The sequence below is a fragment of the Cataglyphis hispanica genome, chromosome 14, assembly GCF_021464435.1.
Source record: "Cataglyphis hispanica isolate Lineage 1 chromosome 14, ULB_Chis1_1.0, whole genome shotgun sequence".
NCBI classification, from domain to species: domain Eukaryota; kingdom Metazoa; phylum Arthropoda; class Insecta; order Hymenoptera; family Formicidae; genus Cataglyphis; species Cataglyphis hispanica.
The window spans coordinates 6,211,559-6,229,936 of record NC_065967.1 but is presented as its reverse complement, the minus strand read 5'-3'; the positions used below and the strand labels follow the sequence as shown (position 1 = coordinate 6,229,936).

At 29.9% G+C, this 18,378-nt stretch overlaps 2 protein-coding genes across 2 annotated transcripts; one reads left to right on the top strand and one right to left on the bottom strand.

Annotated features, from left to right (window-relative positions):
* Positions 1-2,238: 2,238 nt before the first annotated feature.
* Positions 2,239-5,443, top strand: LOC126854793 (dolichol kinase). Its single transcript, XM_050601863.1, has 7 exons — positions 2,239-2,510; positions 2,721-2,974; positions 3,118-3,338; positions 3,417-3,605; positions 3,739-3,948; positions 4,039-4,366; positions 4,451-5,443. Exons 1-7 carry the CDS (start codon positions 2,431-2,433, stop codon positions 4,582-4,584), a joined length of 1,416 nt encoding a protein of 471 aa, XP_050457820.1. The 5' UTR covers positions 2,239-2,430; the 3' UTR covers positions 4,585-5,443.
* A 231-nt stretch (positions 5,444-5,674) lies between these two features.
* LOC126854794 (synaptotagmin-4) lies at positions 5,675-18,049 on the bottom strand. Its single transcript, XM_050601864.1, has 6 exons — positions 17,839-18,049; positions 16,094-16,408; positions 13,767-14,140; positions 13,050-13,208; positions 12,274-12,591; positions 5,675-11,652 (listed from the first exon to the last, which is right to left on the bottom strand). Exons 1-6 carry the CDS (start codon positions 17,888-17,890, stop codon positions 11,533-11,535), a joined length of 1,338 nt encoding a protein of 445 aa, XP_050457821.1. The 5' UTR covers positions 17,891-18,049; the 3' UTR covers positions 5,675-11,532.
* Positions 18,050-18,378: the final 329 nt, after the last annotated feature.

Here is an 18,378-nt window from a genome sequence, read left to right as displayed (position 1 = left end):
GATGTTCAGATACATCAACATCACTTGAAGGCCCTCATCGATACTGGCTCGGAGGTTTCGTTTGTGAATACGGAGACCGCGCGGAGTCTAACCGAGGGAACATGCCGTCCCACTCCGGCGGCCACCGAGATATACCTTGCTGATGGGAGCCAAGTCCCGATTGTGGAAACATTTGACCTACCTATTACGGTCCAGGGAGAGACTATCTTTCACTGTTTCTCCGTGATGCCGAACCTGGAGAATTCCATACTGATCGGCATCGACTTATTGGCCAAGCTAAGGCTCACCTTGCCTCCACCACCGCTGAGAGTCGAAACGTCGTCGTCGCTGCCTCCAGTGTTCGTTACCCTGAATGATGGCCAAACGGTGGCGGTGCCACATCACGCCGCGCATGTTAGCCGGCGCTACAAAGTGAGGACTCCAACAGGGCGGTGGGTGATCCGATTTGACCGGTACGGCCGACCCCGAATGAATCGCCGCCTCGATGAAGCCGTTGGGACAACAGTAGCACCCTGAGTGGGTGAGCCAGTTCATCACATCCATTGCGTTCATTTATTATTGCGTCCACTATGTATATTGTTTATTGCGTTTACTCTGCGTACTTTTGTGTTAATACTTCAAGAGATTTATTATTCATATGTATTTTTGTAAAAAAAGAAAATTTTAATAAAGCCTAATTATATTAAGGGAAAAGCGATGAGTTTTTGTGAGTTTCCCTCCTACGCCCGAATCCTGAAATTTCAGAACCGATCCGAAAGAAATGAATCGTTACAAAATATTTTTACATCATGAGTATAAGATTGATATAGTGATTAGCAATAATAAAATATAATTTTTATTAGAAAAAAGATTGTTTCTACATATGCACAAAAGAAATAAAAATATTATTATTATCTAAAAATATATAAATATTATTATATTTAATTTTCTATTAATTATTCTACAGGATTTAAACAAGATTTTCAGGAAGTACAACAAAGGAAGAGTTCTACGAGGTATAGTATATTAATAACATTATTTTAATAAATTTTTGTACAAATATATATTTAATTATTTAAAAATATACATTAAAGTTATTCACAATTATATTTTATAATTAATTAAATTTTTAATTTATTGTTTAAATAAATTTTGAAAAGTAAAGAGAAACAAGTAAAAAATTGTGCAAATTAAAATCTTGCACATGGCTTCTTCATAATTTTATTTCCTTTTTTTATAATATTAGTAAAATAATTCAATCTAATATTTAAAAAATTTTGCAGAAATTAGGTCGTAAACAAACATTTATTGAAAATTCAAAATTTCATAAAAAATGAACAGTTTCAACAATTAAATTCAATATCAACCATACTTTAATGATATCTATTAATGTAAAAATATTTAGCCCGATATCTCAAAATTTGATAAAGCTAGAGCAACCACATCTTTTTTTTTTTTTTTAGAAAAAGTTAAAATTTTATAAAAAATAAACTTTTTTTATCAATTCCCATTAAAATCAATACCAACCATTCTTTAATGCTAGTCTATTAATGTAAAAATATTTAGCCTGATATCTCGAAATTTGTGGAAGTTACAGCATGCACATACATTTATTGAAAAATTCAAAATTTCATAAAAAAATAAACCCTTTTACCAATTCTCATCAAATTCAATACCAATCATTCTTTAATGATATTCTATCATATAAAAAATTTAGACAAATATCTAAAAATTTATGGAAGATAGAACACCTTTTTTGAAGAATTCAAAATATTATAAAAAATAAAACCCCTTTATCGATCTTAGCCAAGTACAATACCAATCAACCTTGAACGATACTTTATTCATATAAAAAATTTTAGCTCATTATCGTAAAATTTACGGCAGATAATCGAATCACATCCTTCGATGCACATACACACATACTCGATATTTTGTAAAAATATGTTTTTAGAACATTCTAAACACATATTGGCATCAAAATTAGAAAAAAAAAATTTTCCACAAAAACAAAAAACTCGATGAGGAAGCAAGAAGTCAGTAAAATTAAAGATTACAAAAGTTAAAATTCAAGATTGATAAAAGGAAAGCTAAAAAAAAATACCGATAAGAAATTTACGCGCAAAATAATTTACGATAACAATTTAGATCTTTTAGTTGTAAATTTTGTGTACGCTAGTTTAAAATTTAAAAAAGTTAGCTCGTGATATCGATATATCTCTAATGCGATATAATTCCGTGTGCAACGACATGCGAGTCGCATGGCGTATACATTGCATATCGCATCGGCTCATCAGCTGTTGCGGCGTCATTCGAAGAATGCGGCGGAGACCGACACGTTCGTCCGCAACATTTTTCCGTGCTCAAAGTGCGGTGAGGACGTTGGGCTTGGGCGGTGTTGGTCTACTGTTATTATGAAAAGCGATCTCTTTTAATTGAGAAAAAAAGAAAATGGAGATGGTAATCGCACAATATAAACATCTTGAGGAGAGGATATTACAAAACATCAAACGCAACGGCATACAACACCGGTACGGACTTTTTATCGTCGAAGAATAACCTTCAAACGAGATAATCTTCAAATGCGAACCGGTTGTTTTTATTATGAATGTTATAATTAATTAACACACTTATGATGTAACAATGATAATTGTTAATTATATTTACCAATAATAATATCGAGGATGTTAGAAGAACGAGATTTGATTTATATGTATTTATATCATTTAATATTTTTGCAGATCAAATGCGAATAGTGGATTATGGTTGGGTATCTTGGTCGGTTTAAGTGCCGCAATTACAATATTGAGGGAAGAGAACAGCTACTCTGAGATATGTCTATGCGTTGGGACTGCAGGCTTTGGTCTTCTTCTCTGTTCCATCTGCCTTTACATTCGGCTTTCGATAGAGAAGGTTGTGGCAAAAGATTTTCACGCCATATATTTTCTGCCTGCGATTGTGACATCTCTGCTTTTTCTATTTGTGGCTAACAAAGGTATATCAATCTAGAAATTATTTCTTGAAAAATCCTTGATTATATTGTGTTATTAAATGGCATGCGTTTGATACAAAGAATTGAATGATACATGCAATTAGTTTTTGATTATATCTTTATATTAATTAAATAAATAAGAACAGGACTGCTAATGAGTGTCGTGTGGGGTTTAACTGTCGGAAGTCTGGGCACATGGAGTGTCCTGCAACTAATGTCAGCTTTTCCATATTGCTTCACTATGGGAGAGGCAACAGCGGTTATGCATAGTTTTGTTTTATTTTTGATGTCAGCCGTTACCAATTTACCCTTGCGATATCATTTACCTCCAATTCATGACAATGACATCAGCACAGTTGTGTTGCAGGTAGTGAAATGCAAAATCTATTGCCTTGAGATATCTCGCTTATTTTTTCCATAACATTTCTTTAACATATCGTTGCAGGTTGGAATATTGTATGTAGTGTTGGTTTGTCTCCTGTGTGGGTATTTTCCTATCCTGCGTAGTACGAAATACTTTTATTTAATGACAATCAACCTCATATGTTTTATAGTTCTTCCAATACTTTACATTATTCTTGATCAAAACCCAGTAATGTGGATAATTTCTTTTGTTTTCAGCAGTAATGAAAGGGTAAGCAATCTATACAAAAATATGATATTTTATTATATAATTTAGATTACTTTTGAAAAATATTTGAATTATTTATGATAAAGAGATTATGCAAATTTAATTATTAATTTTATTTTGATTTGAAATGTTGCAGATTATGATAATTTTATATTGGGCAATATGTCTTTTGCTAAGTGTCTTTACAATTTTGTATCAGATATTATCAAAAAACCAAGCTACAACCTCGACTAGAAAATATTTTCATATATTAGCGGTATTTGTATATATCCCTGGCATGATATACGATCCGTCATTTTTATATCTTGCTAGTGGCGTGATATTTGCATTATTTGTCATTATTGAGGTACTTATAGTTATCACATATATCAGTTAAAATATAAAATTTTCATTTATATTTTCAAATATGATAATTATTGATAAATTTACATATTAGGTAATCCGATTTTTGAACGTCCCACCTTTGGGAGGAATTTTACAACAAGGATTTGCTACATTTGCCGATGAAAAGGATTCTTTGCTCTCATTGACACCTATATATTTACTTTGTGGTCTATCGTTTCCTCTTTGGATGCCAACTAATAATTTAACACTTATGGTATTACTCAGTGGTGTGTTAACAGTAGGAATTGGTGATACCGCTGCTAGCTTTGTTGGTAGCAAATGGGGTTTGCACAAATGGTTGGGCACACAGAAAAGTATAGAAGGCACTGTTGCGTGCATATTTTTCCAAGTTTGCGTTATATTCGGTCTAACATATTGCGGTAGATATTTCAAATCTTATATCTTTTGATATTTTTTTTATTTCTAAAGCTATTGATTATTTCTGGTTATTTATATTTTGCTAGGTTTTATGGACAATCACTGGTTATTGCTGAGAAGCATTCTGGCGATTATATCAATATCGTTGATCGAAGGACGCACAAATCAAATGGACAATCTGGCTCTGCCATTATTAATGTATGTGTGTTTGATGATATAAATGCGAATTGTTCTTCCAAATTCAATAGCTTAATCCAATTAAACTAGTTTTTACTAGTTTAAACTAGTTTTTAAAAACATAATATACTATCATTTTATAGCTAATTTCTAAACGCCTTCTATAATAACGATAAAAATATAAATAACTTTTACAGAACATTTTTAATATAGTCTTTTTTGCTGTCAGATTATACGTTCAAAGTATAATATTATTGAAAAATATATATAATCTAAAATATATATAATATATAAAGAAGTATATTATTTAACAGCTGTGCTGCGCGCATGTAATTAGTTGCAATCGAAGATTGCGGATTGCTGATAGACTGCTTAATTTTCTTAATTTCAATCAGAGAAACATTAGCGTTATTTTTAATTTATTGATTGTACAAAACAACAAGTATAATTGGCATTTAGTTCAAAAGATGCAATTAAAAGAAATGTTGCAATTATCTTTATATATGTATAAATATGCATGTACGTTATATTTTTAAGCGATGATGCAGTACAAATATTTATACTTATAAAAGCATAACACATTATATATTTATCTGTGTATATATATATATATATAAATGTAATGTTTATACATATTTATGCATAGACTTAAATTATAAAATGTTTAAAAAATTGCATTGGTAAGTGCAATCAATTCAGATATGGACATGAATGTGAAAATTATGTATTACATGTAAGCTTTACTAACTTATACTTTCCTAAGATTTCGAAAACACCGATTATGTGCCTGGCATATTTCGCTCATTCCCAAAAAAGCATTTTTTATATGTAAGCCTTGTAAATTCTTCGATTAAGTTTATTAATATATAATATAATATGAATAAAACATATTTTTTTAATTATTTAATCGTTGTTCTTCTATATATAGCGCTTATTATATAGATGTATAAAACATTATAAGAAGAAAAATCAATTAACATGTTATACATATATGTTTTCAAAGAATTTGATTTAAGCAGATCTATATAGATTTTCATTTGACATATTGTATCATTTTTTCTCATATCTGAGATTGTTTAATTTTTTTTTTTTTAAATATAGGGCACTTGGTGAAATAATCATTTATTGAGATGTTTATTTTAGCGTTTTTTATTGACCACACAGCCTTAAAATTTGCTCACGCACAGTATTTTCTCGCGCGTACGCCGCATTTTTTAAACCTATAATATAATATTCATGAATGCTTAAAAAGCACCGATACTTTATTAATTCGACGTAACATAAAAAATAAAGAGAGAGAAAAGAAGAAACCTTGACGTATACATATGTGCATACATAAAATGTGTATGTGTGTGTGATTTATTAAATAATAATTTAGTATATATATATATATATATATATATATTATGTTATGAATTTTTAGCTTTATTTTTTTATTGTTTTGATCATTCTAATATTTTGTTAAACTGTTTAATTTTGGTAAAATTGTTTATTTAATTATAATAATTATCGCGGGACGAGCTGATTTGTTGTGATAGTAAGGTGAAAAGTTGTCCGTGCGATTTTAGCAAAATCATACGCGATTACAATCTTTAAAAAATTAGAATATTTTTATTATAATGTACAATTATTTACTTATTATATAACAACAAAAAGAAGACGCAAGAGAGAGAGAGAATACATAAAAAGAATCGAAATAATTAAATGATGAATTAACAAAAACGATGATTTTCGAGCATTTCATACCGACGGTCATTATGTTACAATGTGTCTGCCGATCTCGAGCAATCTTTCTTTAGTCACAATCCTTGATCTTAAGAGATTAGTTCGGAGATTAATATATATATATCGATATTTTTTCATGTTTGGAGAACGATTTTGTATAAAATCGTTCGTAATTTTCACGAGAGAACGACAGACAGATGTACATGCGTTGTATCGCTACGTAAACTAATACTTATATTTGTTTCTTTTATATACAGGGTGACGAGTCACTAGAAACTCTCTTCTAAGATAATCTTTCTAAATATTGATTTTAGATTAAAAGGTTTAAGACAAAAATTAAATTATTCTGAAAGGGCTACAATTTTTTTTGTCTTAATTTTTTTTAGGTACAAGTGAAAAGTTTTGAAGGTCATTTCAAATTTTCTCAAGGTCATTTCAAGATCACTTTACAATCAATGTCATAGGTCGTTCAATTCGTTTTTTTTATCCTCTATAAATATATTAGTTGATTAAAAAAAGGTTTTGGATTTAAAAAAACTTGAGATGACCTTCAAAATTTTTTGATGCCTGTACCTAAAAAAAAACTAAGATCAAAATGTAGTCTTTTCAAAATATATAATTTAACTTTTGTCTTAAATCTTTTTGTCTAAACTGAATATATATGAAAATATCTTAGAAAGCGTTTTCTAGCGTCTCACTCTGTATATATAATATATAAGTAGTTGTATTTATAATTATATATATATATAGCAATTAAATAAATATCATGAAATTCTCGATCATATATAATGTCATTTGTTATCTCAGTGGATCGCCGTGTAAGACGACGACGTGTGTCGTGTTCGCTATCTTAAAATGTATGTAAAACATATTCGGTGTATCTCTTGAGTCTCTTCGTGTGATATATTGCGACTTTTTCTGTCATACTTTCGATCGCGATATTTTTATTATTATTCGCTTTCGGATTTTGTGAAGATCGTAACACACGATATTCGCATTTCTTTTTTCGCGCGCATCACGGTCCTCCCGTCCTTACGTTCGTCGCTGCGAAGAAAGGACAATGGATAGTACAATGCACACAGTGCGAATCTTATCCAAATTTGGAGGATGAAAAGGATATTTTATATTGTAAGTATGCGTGTAGAAATATTTTGCATTCTCTTCTTTTCCTTTTTAATTATCTAAAAAAATTATATTTACATGGAATTTCTTGAAAAAAAAGAGACAAAAAATATTACTTTTCGTAATATGAAAAAAATATAATTTTACTGTTTTTAAATAATGAAATTTAAAAGTAATTAATATTTTATTAATTAGTTGTCTTTAATTAAGATTTATAATAAATATTGATTTTTTTTTTAATATAGAAGCATTATGAATTAAAATTTACTTTTGAAACTTGTTGATAAAACTTTTGATACTTGTTTTTAATGTGTGGGAAAAAAAAGATATTATTTTATTCTAAGAAGTATATTTATATGTGTAAAGACTGTTAAATAAACAAATAAATAAGTATATAAATTTCAAAGTTGAGATTGTAAATATATATATATATATATATATATATATATATATATATATATATATATAAAGGAAATAAATATAAGATACGTATGACATATTATTTTAAGTTATATCTATTTATGAAAAAATCAATATCTACATCACGTAATAATCTAATTATCGTGATATATATATTAATATTTTAAAAGATAAAACATTATACGCCTATATTTACATGTAACTGAATAAAATATCCTTGTCCTCTTAAATTGAATAAATTTCGCATCGTGGAGGAGTGAATTGCGGTAAAAAAATAAGCATTTGTTAATTATGCGTTGCTGATTATTGACTTTCATGTTCGAAATACTTCGAGTGTCGCGCATGTCTTGCGATCTGCGAGCGTTGATTTGAATGTTAAAAAAAATCGATCTTATATATATATATGTATTTTTTCTATAGTAGCACACTAGCAAAGGAAGTAACATAAGAAACATATAGAATATATGCGTTGACGTGTCAAATAAATGACAAGTCAATTTAAAAATGTTACAGTGTGCAATTAAAACTCTTATTAAATTATTGAGGTGAGCAGGAAGTGTGTGTCCTCCAACTATCTTATACTTCCGATATATAACGAAGCTGATCATAAAAGTGATGACTAATTTTTTGAAAGACCAACATCGAATATCGAAATAGTGGTTTAATTTAAATTTTGGAATCTTATCAATGCAATTAAATTAAGTACGATTTGATTGATTCAATGATTCGATACACGCACATTGAATATTTTAAATCGTACGTAATTTCATTACATTTGTAATATTCTAAAGTTTTTAAATTGAACTGCGGTTTTGATGCTCCCGATGTGTTGTCGACATTGTGTTTTAAAAAATCGATCTCGTTATTTTTCGCAACATATACATACGACGTATGCACGGGATCATTAATGTCTAAAGATATAAATTTACATATTGGGGCATATGTATATACGGAGAGTACATATATATTCCGCGCATAAATTTACATACTAAGACATTAATGATTCCATGTTTACATTAAATTTTCCCTCGCCGTCAATTCATCATTTTTCGCGTTTCGTTATACAATATATATGTACAATCGCGATGCGAGCTGAGACTATATTCGTAGTCCAGCTACTCTTAAAAGCAAAAAGTATTCGATTCTCGTTTATTATCGTTTCGTCGCAAGAAAAGGCGATTATGAACAAAGTAACTTAAAATCCAAGGCTTGTTGCGACAGACTTGTTGTTACATGATGAAACGCACACACTTATTTACAGTTGGAAAATTTGTTTTCTTGTTCAAAAATATGCCGATTAAAATTTTATTTGTGTTAAATATTTAATACATTTATATATTAATTTAACATATTGCTGTTGTGTTAATTAAATTCAAATGTTAAATTATTAAAACAATTAAAAAAATGTGTAAAACTAACACAATATGCACATATTTTATTTTTAATTTTATATAATAATTATATTCTGTATTATTACCATATTATTAACAAGATTTATCTGTTAAAATTTACATTTAATTTAAATTTAAATTTTGAAAAAAATGTTGGTTTTATTCTATAATAGGAATGAGAGTGACTATAGATAGTCATTTTTTTAAGTTATTTTTATCATTAAAATATGTTGATTTTACACAAAATTTATTTCATATTATTATGAAATTTGCATTCATTTTATGTTAAAATATATTAACATAGTATTAGTGTCACCAATTAACATATTCATATTATAAATTAACACAAAAATTTGTATAAACTGTTTGGGACATGTAATATATGTTAAGTTTAAGCCAAATTTTCCAACAGTGTTCGTTTATTTCGCTTTATTATAAATTATTAATAGAAAAACGATTATGAATAAAAGAATTCAATCTTCAAGTGTTCTTTTGTAATATTGTATCACGCATATGCGGAAACTTTCTACGTTTAATGTAAGCAAAAAGTTAAAATCTGACTGTCGTATTTAGCGATAGATTCGGTGAAAATATGAACTTTTGCCAATTAGTCCGAGATAATGACGTATTCACTCGCAGTTTGCATTTAACAAGATAAACACAACTTTAACGTAGTGTTTTGAAAGTATAGTGGCGTAACTTTTTTATACTATATTATGGAGGTACGCCTAGGCAGGTTGATAAATCGATTCTTGGCGTTTTATATATATATTTTTTTTTCATTTTTGATGTTTTAAAAATATTCTCAAAATTTTAAGTTGTGGAATTTGTTGAAATAACAGAGATATGATTTAATTCCTTTTTAATAAAGAACGTCAAGAATACATATAATTTAGAATATATATGCTTTTAAATAAAAAGAATCTTATTTTAAAATAACGTGTTATCAGGAAAAAATAATTAAGAAAAACCATTATTTTCGTCGCTTTAAGTGTATGAACTCTCTTAAATGTGGATAAATAATGTGTTTCAAGGACTCGTAATATTAGCAATACACAAAGAGAAAGAAAGACAATATAATTATATTAATCAAAAATATAATTTCACTTTTGCGTGCGCACATAAACGTCTATACAAGTTAAAATGTACAGATCTTTATTTAAATTCAAATTTTCTTTCTAGCCTTGCAAATGTGGAGCGGAAGAGGGAGGCCTCTTTCATTATTCTCTTTTAGGACCGAAAGAAATTACGGTTACGCCAAAATGCTGCGTAAAATATACACTGTGTCCTTAACGTGATACGTCGCTCTGCGGTCTTGAAATACCATTAATCATGTAAATAAAATGGAGCAAATTAATAGCGAATTCGGTCAAATGCGCTCACCGGTGTACATTTTTAAAGCCATTGTTACACAAAATTTATCATGATGCAGAAGCATTGCATGAAAGCGTCATTGAAATAATCAAGCGCAAATTCTGAGCATTTCGTTAGCGAATCGATTTTACGCTATAGTCACATTTTTACGTCACTCTGTGCAAGACTATTTTTTTTTTTTAAATATACACTAATGTGTATTCCACTCGAATTCGCTGTAGAAGGATTTATTTGCTTCATATTTACCTATATGACACAATATTTAGGAATCGAAAGGTCGACCGCTTCGCACGTATCAACATTTCTTTTCCATAGTCTCGTTAATCAACTGGTCGGGAATCTTAATGTCTATGTTTATATTGTAAAGCATTCTGCGGAAGCCGTCATCCCGTAATCGCTCGTAATATATATAATTACATCAACGGAACATATAAAAAAATTTTAGAGTTAAATAATATTTCTTTAAATTTTTCGATATTTAATTTTCAAACAATATTTAAATAATATAAATATAAAAAATATTTTTATTTTAAATTGATATTTAAATTTTTAGATATTTGATATTAATACTGATATTAATCTCTGAGATCCTTCGTGTGTGTAAACAAAAGGTGGTTCGTAAAATTTTTTATATTTTAATTATGATCTTTAATGAAGGGAGATATCGTGTGTTTTAACTTTTTCAAATCTATCTACTATAAACATTGTGATTATACCATTTTCATTTACGGATTCAAAAATCTCTCCCGATGACAGCGATTATGGGTGGACGAGCTATTCATTTCAAGCCTAATATACATTGAGTATTAGGTTTACAAAAACAGACACCCCTACCTTATCTTGTAGGGTTTCAAGGGGTCGGATCAGTGATTTCATAGCGAAGGATATGGAGGTTCTAGGGAAATCGGAGATGTGAGAGCTCGAGCTCGATACGTATATAGGGCCAGGAGAGAAGCCAGTTACTCCCGCAGTTTGTGCCAATCGGCTATCTGTCGTCGCGGTGAGCTGCATACCTCCTTCCAATGGTTCACAGCGGAACCTTGACATTTTGGTCCACCAAATTCTAGCCGGCCAATTACCTAAACGAGTCATATTTTTTTTTTATGATTTATCCATCAATTAACAGCTTATTTCAATAATGATAAAAATTCTCCACTCCGGAAAGCAACAAATTTAAATGGCTTTATGCAATTTTTTTCATATACAATACATACAAAATTATAATATTTGTAATTCTATAAAATTAAACAAATAAAAAAAAAATAATAAAGTTAGCCAGTATTCCAGGCAAAAAAGAATATCGAATATTCTTTTAATTATAATTTTTTTGTTTAATTTGGAGATAATGGGATATTTTTTATTATTAAATATTTTTTTATTTTGAATATTTTTTTACTGTATAAACTTTAAGGGATATTATTTATTAAATCGTTTTTAATTATCAAAATTGCAAGTTCTCTTAACAAAACTTTAAGTAAAAATTCTATTAAAATAGTATTTACTTAAAAGAAAATGTGCAAAATGATTCTGTTATTTGTTTTCTTTCGCAAAATTTAATTTGTTAAATACCCCAAGTAAGTTTCTAAAAATTCATTATTTAAAAACAATAGATATGCTTCGATCAAAAAAGATATATCAATCCAATCGATAACGAAGCGAAAAAAATATCGCTTCTTGAATGACAGATGGGTGAAATTTACCTCGTTTTTCGTAACTCGATCCCAGTCCAGTAGCATGAACTCGAGGCTGACGTTGTTGAGCCCGTCCGCGCCGTTCGGTATATCGAAAACGAAGGACTCATTGAACACCGGACTGAGCGTGCGTTTCTTCACGTGCGTCTTCTTCTTGGCGATACGTTGCTGATTGTATAGAAGATAAATCTTCACGTACGGATCAGCGAGTCCAGTCACGTCCATCTTGGGCAGATTTCGCGCTTTTAATACCACCACTGTCAGGCGGCTTGTGACTGGTTGCCAGCAAAGCGATACCAGCAATTCTCCTCTTCCTTGCGACTGTATCTGAAAAAGGAAGTAAGGGAAGAGAAGAGAAAAATTATTCTCCCATAATAGTATTCATTTATAGAATGTCTCCTGTTTGTAAATATTTTTTCCAATAAAGAATTTTTGGTTGACAGAGAATCTATTTTTCTTCAATAAAAATATTGAGAGGCATATATTGAACGTTTTGAATAATTAATGATTAAAAATAAGAAATTTTAGTAATAAAGTAAATACAGAGAGAAAAGACAATGACAGAATTGAAGATAAATATATAATTATATTAGGAATTATGATCTATAATAATATTTTTTAGACAAATTTCAAGAGCGAATTTTACTTAAATAAAGGAAAATAGCGACAAAAGTTTTGTTTGTAAGAATATTTGCTGATTTTTTTTTTTGTAAGATATATTGTATGATCTATAATATAAATATTATACGTTGTGTCTATTTTTATAAAATTTTTAAGATATTTACCTTCAAACTTCTAGGGTATATTTTTCGACAGAGAGATATCTCCTGATTATCCGCGTCTTCTAAACCGGGCACTGATGATAAAGCACATGTCAGTTCTCCGATAATATCGTCGCGAGAATATCTGTCGAAACTCAACACGATGAAGTGTAAGCTAATTTTCTGCAATCACAATCGTCAAGTGGGTTACCACTCTTTTCTCTTAAGAAATAAATTTATTATAATCATATTATATTATATTAAAAATAAAATTATTTCAATTACATAAATACACACATTTTGTTAGTCTTGATTTTTTTCACTTATAAATACATACTTTGTTTCCAAAAATGTTTTGTTATATTAAATAATTTCTTGCGTATAATAAAGATTATAATTTTTAAAATACATTATTTAAAATTTTAATGTAAAAAAATATTTATATATATTTAGAAGATAAAAATATTATTAAAATAAAAAAAATTCTGTGTCTTTGAAAAAATAGCTAAAAATTAAAAAATGTTTTTTTAATGAAGAAAATTTAGTATAACAAAGATAAAAAACAAATTCTTATATTTGCTGATTGATTAAAATAATTAATTTTTTCGCAAGTATTTAAGCAAATAATGTTTTAAAATAAAAAAAAAATTTGCTCTTATTACATTTTTTTTTTTTTAATGTAGAAATTGATGACGCGGTTTGAACGAAATTCAAGTGTAATTCTCAAATCGTAATTTCTACCTGAAGTTGACTCTGTGATATGCCGAAAAACGTAAAATCCTCATCGTACACCGGATCTCTAGTGTTTCTGAGGACTCTAGTTTTTACATGATGCTGTTTGTCGGGCAGCAATTGCAGCTTCACATAAGGATCGCTGGTCGCGTTCTGCTGGCCCCTGGCGGGCAACCCTTTGCATTTCACCACCGTCACCGCCAGCGTGTTCTGTTCGCTTCGATATCGCAGCTTGAAAAACAGCTGGCCCAAATTATCCTTGTTATTCTCCGCCGTTTGATTCTTATCGCGCTCAACCTTTTCATTATTTTCCAGCTCAGCCTTGTCGCGCTCATTTTCTATACTTACAGTAACTTCGACGGGAGGCGTCTGTACCGGCGTACCTATGTATCATTATTGCAAGAATATTGCTCTATAATTTTTCAAAGTAAAGTAAACTAGAATAAATTGTAAGAGCTATGTAAAGGAATGTCAAAGTTACGAATTTCTTTAGATCCAAGAAATATAAGTAATAATTAGTAAAATATTGAGAAAGAAAGGAGATTGGAATTATTTTAAAAGATAGGATTTATAATTTAAAGATATTAATTTATACACTTGTGCAATTACTGTATCTATATAGAAGGATAAGAGAAAAAAAATTGCGATTGCATATAATGGCTCAATATTATATGCAACGATAAGAAGTCTTGAGTCTAATGTTAAGAATAGTTTTATTTTGAGGATCTCAAAGAGCTTTTAAATTAAAGCTCTTGTCTAAAGAATCTTCGAGTAGTTGATTTACCATTTTGTCATGATCTTAATTGTAAGTAGGATTTGTTTTTCAAATATTTATATTGCTTGGTAGAAAGAGAAAGAGATTTGAAAAAAAAAATAAAAATAAAAATAATTCATTATAACGCAAAAAAAGATGAAGATATGATTCATTACACAGAAAGGGATAATCTGTTTTTATTATCGGGTGTACACACAAGAAGATTAAAATAGTACCAACCATTTTCATAACATGAACAAGTTTTTCTACGGAAAGCTGCTCTTTTAAAAATAAAAAAAAAAAAGAACTATAAATGCAAAATATAATTTTTACACATGCACGTAGAAAAAAGGGATGAGAAACAGAGAATGTGATACCAGTATATCCACAGATATTCATTTTGGAAACGATATTCAGTATTGTTTGGTACACTGTTGGAAAATTTGGGTTTAAATTTAACATATGTCGCATTTCCCAAATGATCTATACAAATTTTTGTGTTAATTTAACATAATCAAGATCTCTATCCAAAATATGTAAAAAAATTCCCTAAGAATTCCCTAATTTTTCAGGTAATTTATTCAAAATTTCTGGTAAAATTAGAAAATTATTAGATGGAACTTTTTAAAATAAGTTGTTTTTTTTGTGTGCATTTTTTAATGCTTTTCACTCATATAAAGAAAAAATAAAATTTACTTAAATTTTAAATATTAAATTTAGAAATGTACCAAAAAGAGAACTGAATTACTTTTGTAAGATAAGCATTTTTCATTTGCATAATATTTTTATTTTTTATCATTAAATGTAAGAATTACAATAAAAAATGTATACTCAATATTGTGAAGTCAGTATTTTTTGCTATGACAATAAACATACAATCAAAGAAAAAGATATATATTAATAATATATTTGAAACATATAATTTATAATTATTGGTCAAATTATTGGCCATCAAATTGTCGATTCTTGCAATATAAGAACAAAACAATCAGAGAGAGAGAATTTAAAAAAAAAATTCTAAATTCAAATAAAATTTCATGAGAATTCCCTGATTGTTCGAGATAGAAACAAAATCCCTGAGAATTCAAGTTTTCTATGTTTATGAATAATGGATATGTTAAATGGTGACACACTAATAATATTCATATTTCCACACAAAATAAATGCAAACTTCATAGTAATTTGAAATAAATTTTATACAAAATCAACATATTTTTAATGATAAAATTAACTAAAAATATTATTGACGGTCCGTAGTCTCACTCTTACTTCTATTATCGAATAAAATCAATACTTTTTTCTGCAAATTTTAACAGATAAATCTTGCTAATAATACGGATCTATTGTGTAAAATTAGAAATATACATTGTACTATTTTACACTTTTTTTCTGTTATTTTATTAACTTAACAGTTTAATTAACCCAACAGCAATATGTTAAATTAACGATGAATAAAATTGTTAAATATTTAACACAAGAATTCAAATCGGCCTATTTTTTAACAAGAAGACGCAAATTTTCCAACAGCGTAACACACCGCGACTAATTAATTATTTTATTATTATTTCATTACGAATATTACCTGCGCCCTGCGGCGTTCTGGGCTGAGATGCGGCATTCGAGGACTGAGATCCGGTCGGGCTCGGCGTTTGTCCGCCGGAGCCGGGCGGACTCTTGGCCGGTCCCGTCGGCGATGGACTCTTTTTCAAGTAGTGACTCGTGCTACCGGGACTCTTAACCGCCGTCGGTTTCCGGTGCGGCGGTCTGAACGCCAGGGACTTGTCGGAGCTTAGCTTGGTGTGTTCGCGGCGCCGTCGGCAGAGCCACCAGGTCATCGCGACGGCGCATAATAAGAAAGCGGCGCCGAGACATAGCGTCACCAGCGTCGCCGTCGAGACTGTAATCACACGTTTTTCGATTTCACCGTTTCTCGTAATTGCATGCGAGATCACCTTATCACTACAACGCAGCATCACGTGATGTCGCATGAGGACAATGGAGAGAGAGAGAGAGAGAGAGAGAGAGAGAGAGAGAGGATAAATTATGTCAATTATTATTGCGACTAAAGATGTAAAAAAATCTTTCTAATAGAAAAAAAACAGTTGAAGAAAAAACAGATATTTTTTTTTATTATTTTTAAAAATATAATATTATTTTTTCTTTATATTTTTTTTAACATAATTAAAAGAAGTAAAATTAAAGTTCTTATATTTTTATTATTATTCTTTTATTAAAAGATAATTTTTTTTATTTAGAAAGTAATTTTGACGGATTAATGAGACTTTTGCGGCAAATTTCATCAATCATGATTCGAATAGTTTTCAATTAGATGCATAACAAAATTTTTGTTAATTAAAAATAGAGAGTAATTACACAATTATACATAGCCAGTTGAAATGCAAACTACATTTAAACTAATAATGGTTAATTCAAATCTATCATCTAAAAAGTTAAAAATAACGAAAAATCAATTTGCAGTAATCAAAATATAAAGATATTAAACAAATCAAAAGAAAAACAAAATTTTGAAAAAAAATGAAGCTCGTTGTATTAAAAACTGTTTTATTAAAAAAAAAAATCATTTTTTATTTAAAAAAAAAATTTTTTATAAAAAAAAATTTTTTTTGAATTTTTGTTTTTTATCCTAAATGGCGACTATCTAAAAAAAATGTGACCTCACGACTATTAAAAAAAAAATGAGATTTTGCAACATGATAGAAATATGAAACACCCAATAAAATGAGAATCGGAATTTTTTTATGTTTTTTAAATATTTTTTCTCGATAATACGAGTTTCTAATTAGTTTCACGACGTATCCCGACATATTATGTAAATGTGTAAAGTATAAAACAATGATCAATTATTATTATAACCCGTCTGAATGCATCGCGTGACATAACATGTGTTAATTACTCGGATACTCCGCGAATTTACATAGTCGGGCTAGTCAATATTAATAGGTATGTGTGCTCCATTAAACTTTCCAGCATTTTCCACGACATAATTGTGCAATCAAAGTCACTATAATGAATCGGCAGATACCACAGTCAAAACGCGTCGGATTCGATTTTCTTTTAATGTCGGAGAAATTATTTGATCACCGCGTGATTCACCAAGAAATTACGCAGTTATAGTCATAAGGGACAGGAACTAACAGCTGTCGGCGTCCTCCATTCTGAACGAGCTGTCGTCGTTAGATATCGTGTCGCGGCTGATGGATGAAGAATTTTAATCGATGATCGTATGATGAACAAACGAATGAAGATATCGGATCCGATAAGTGATTCCAGAAGGAACAGGAATTTAAATCGTCCGGCGATACTTACCAGGCTCGACAGGTCGAATGAGGGGTCCACCCTCCGTCACTCCACCGACCATCTTCGGCCACGCTGCTACTTGAGCGTTAAAAGAATGCCTTTTTTATCCGCCCTTAAATCCGAGGGGAGGTCACAGTGCACCGAAGGAATATTTACGGGCGACCCGTGCGGCCCGTCGACTCCGCGGCACTCTACCTTCCGATCGTCGGCCGAAATCGGCGCGCGGAGCGGATCAATAGCCCTTCCTGGTAAAGCGGAGCTTGCGCGGAGAAAACGTGACGCTGCCGCCACCGACGGCGTCACTAAGAGAATGCGACGGTCTGCGAGATGTAATAGGGTGGTCCCGCGGGGGTGACTCGTAAGCCGTGCAATCCGAGAGCCGGCTGACGCACCATCTGAGATTTGACAGATCAGTTTACAGATCGATATACAATTACGATCGGTTTCGCGATTTTCGCTAAATTTCATTCTTAATTTTGGAAAAAATTCTTTTTTTTACATTGTAAAAAATGTATATAATACAAAAAATTTATTTTGATTTTAAAGAAT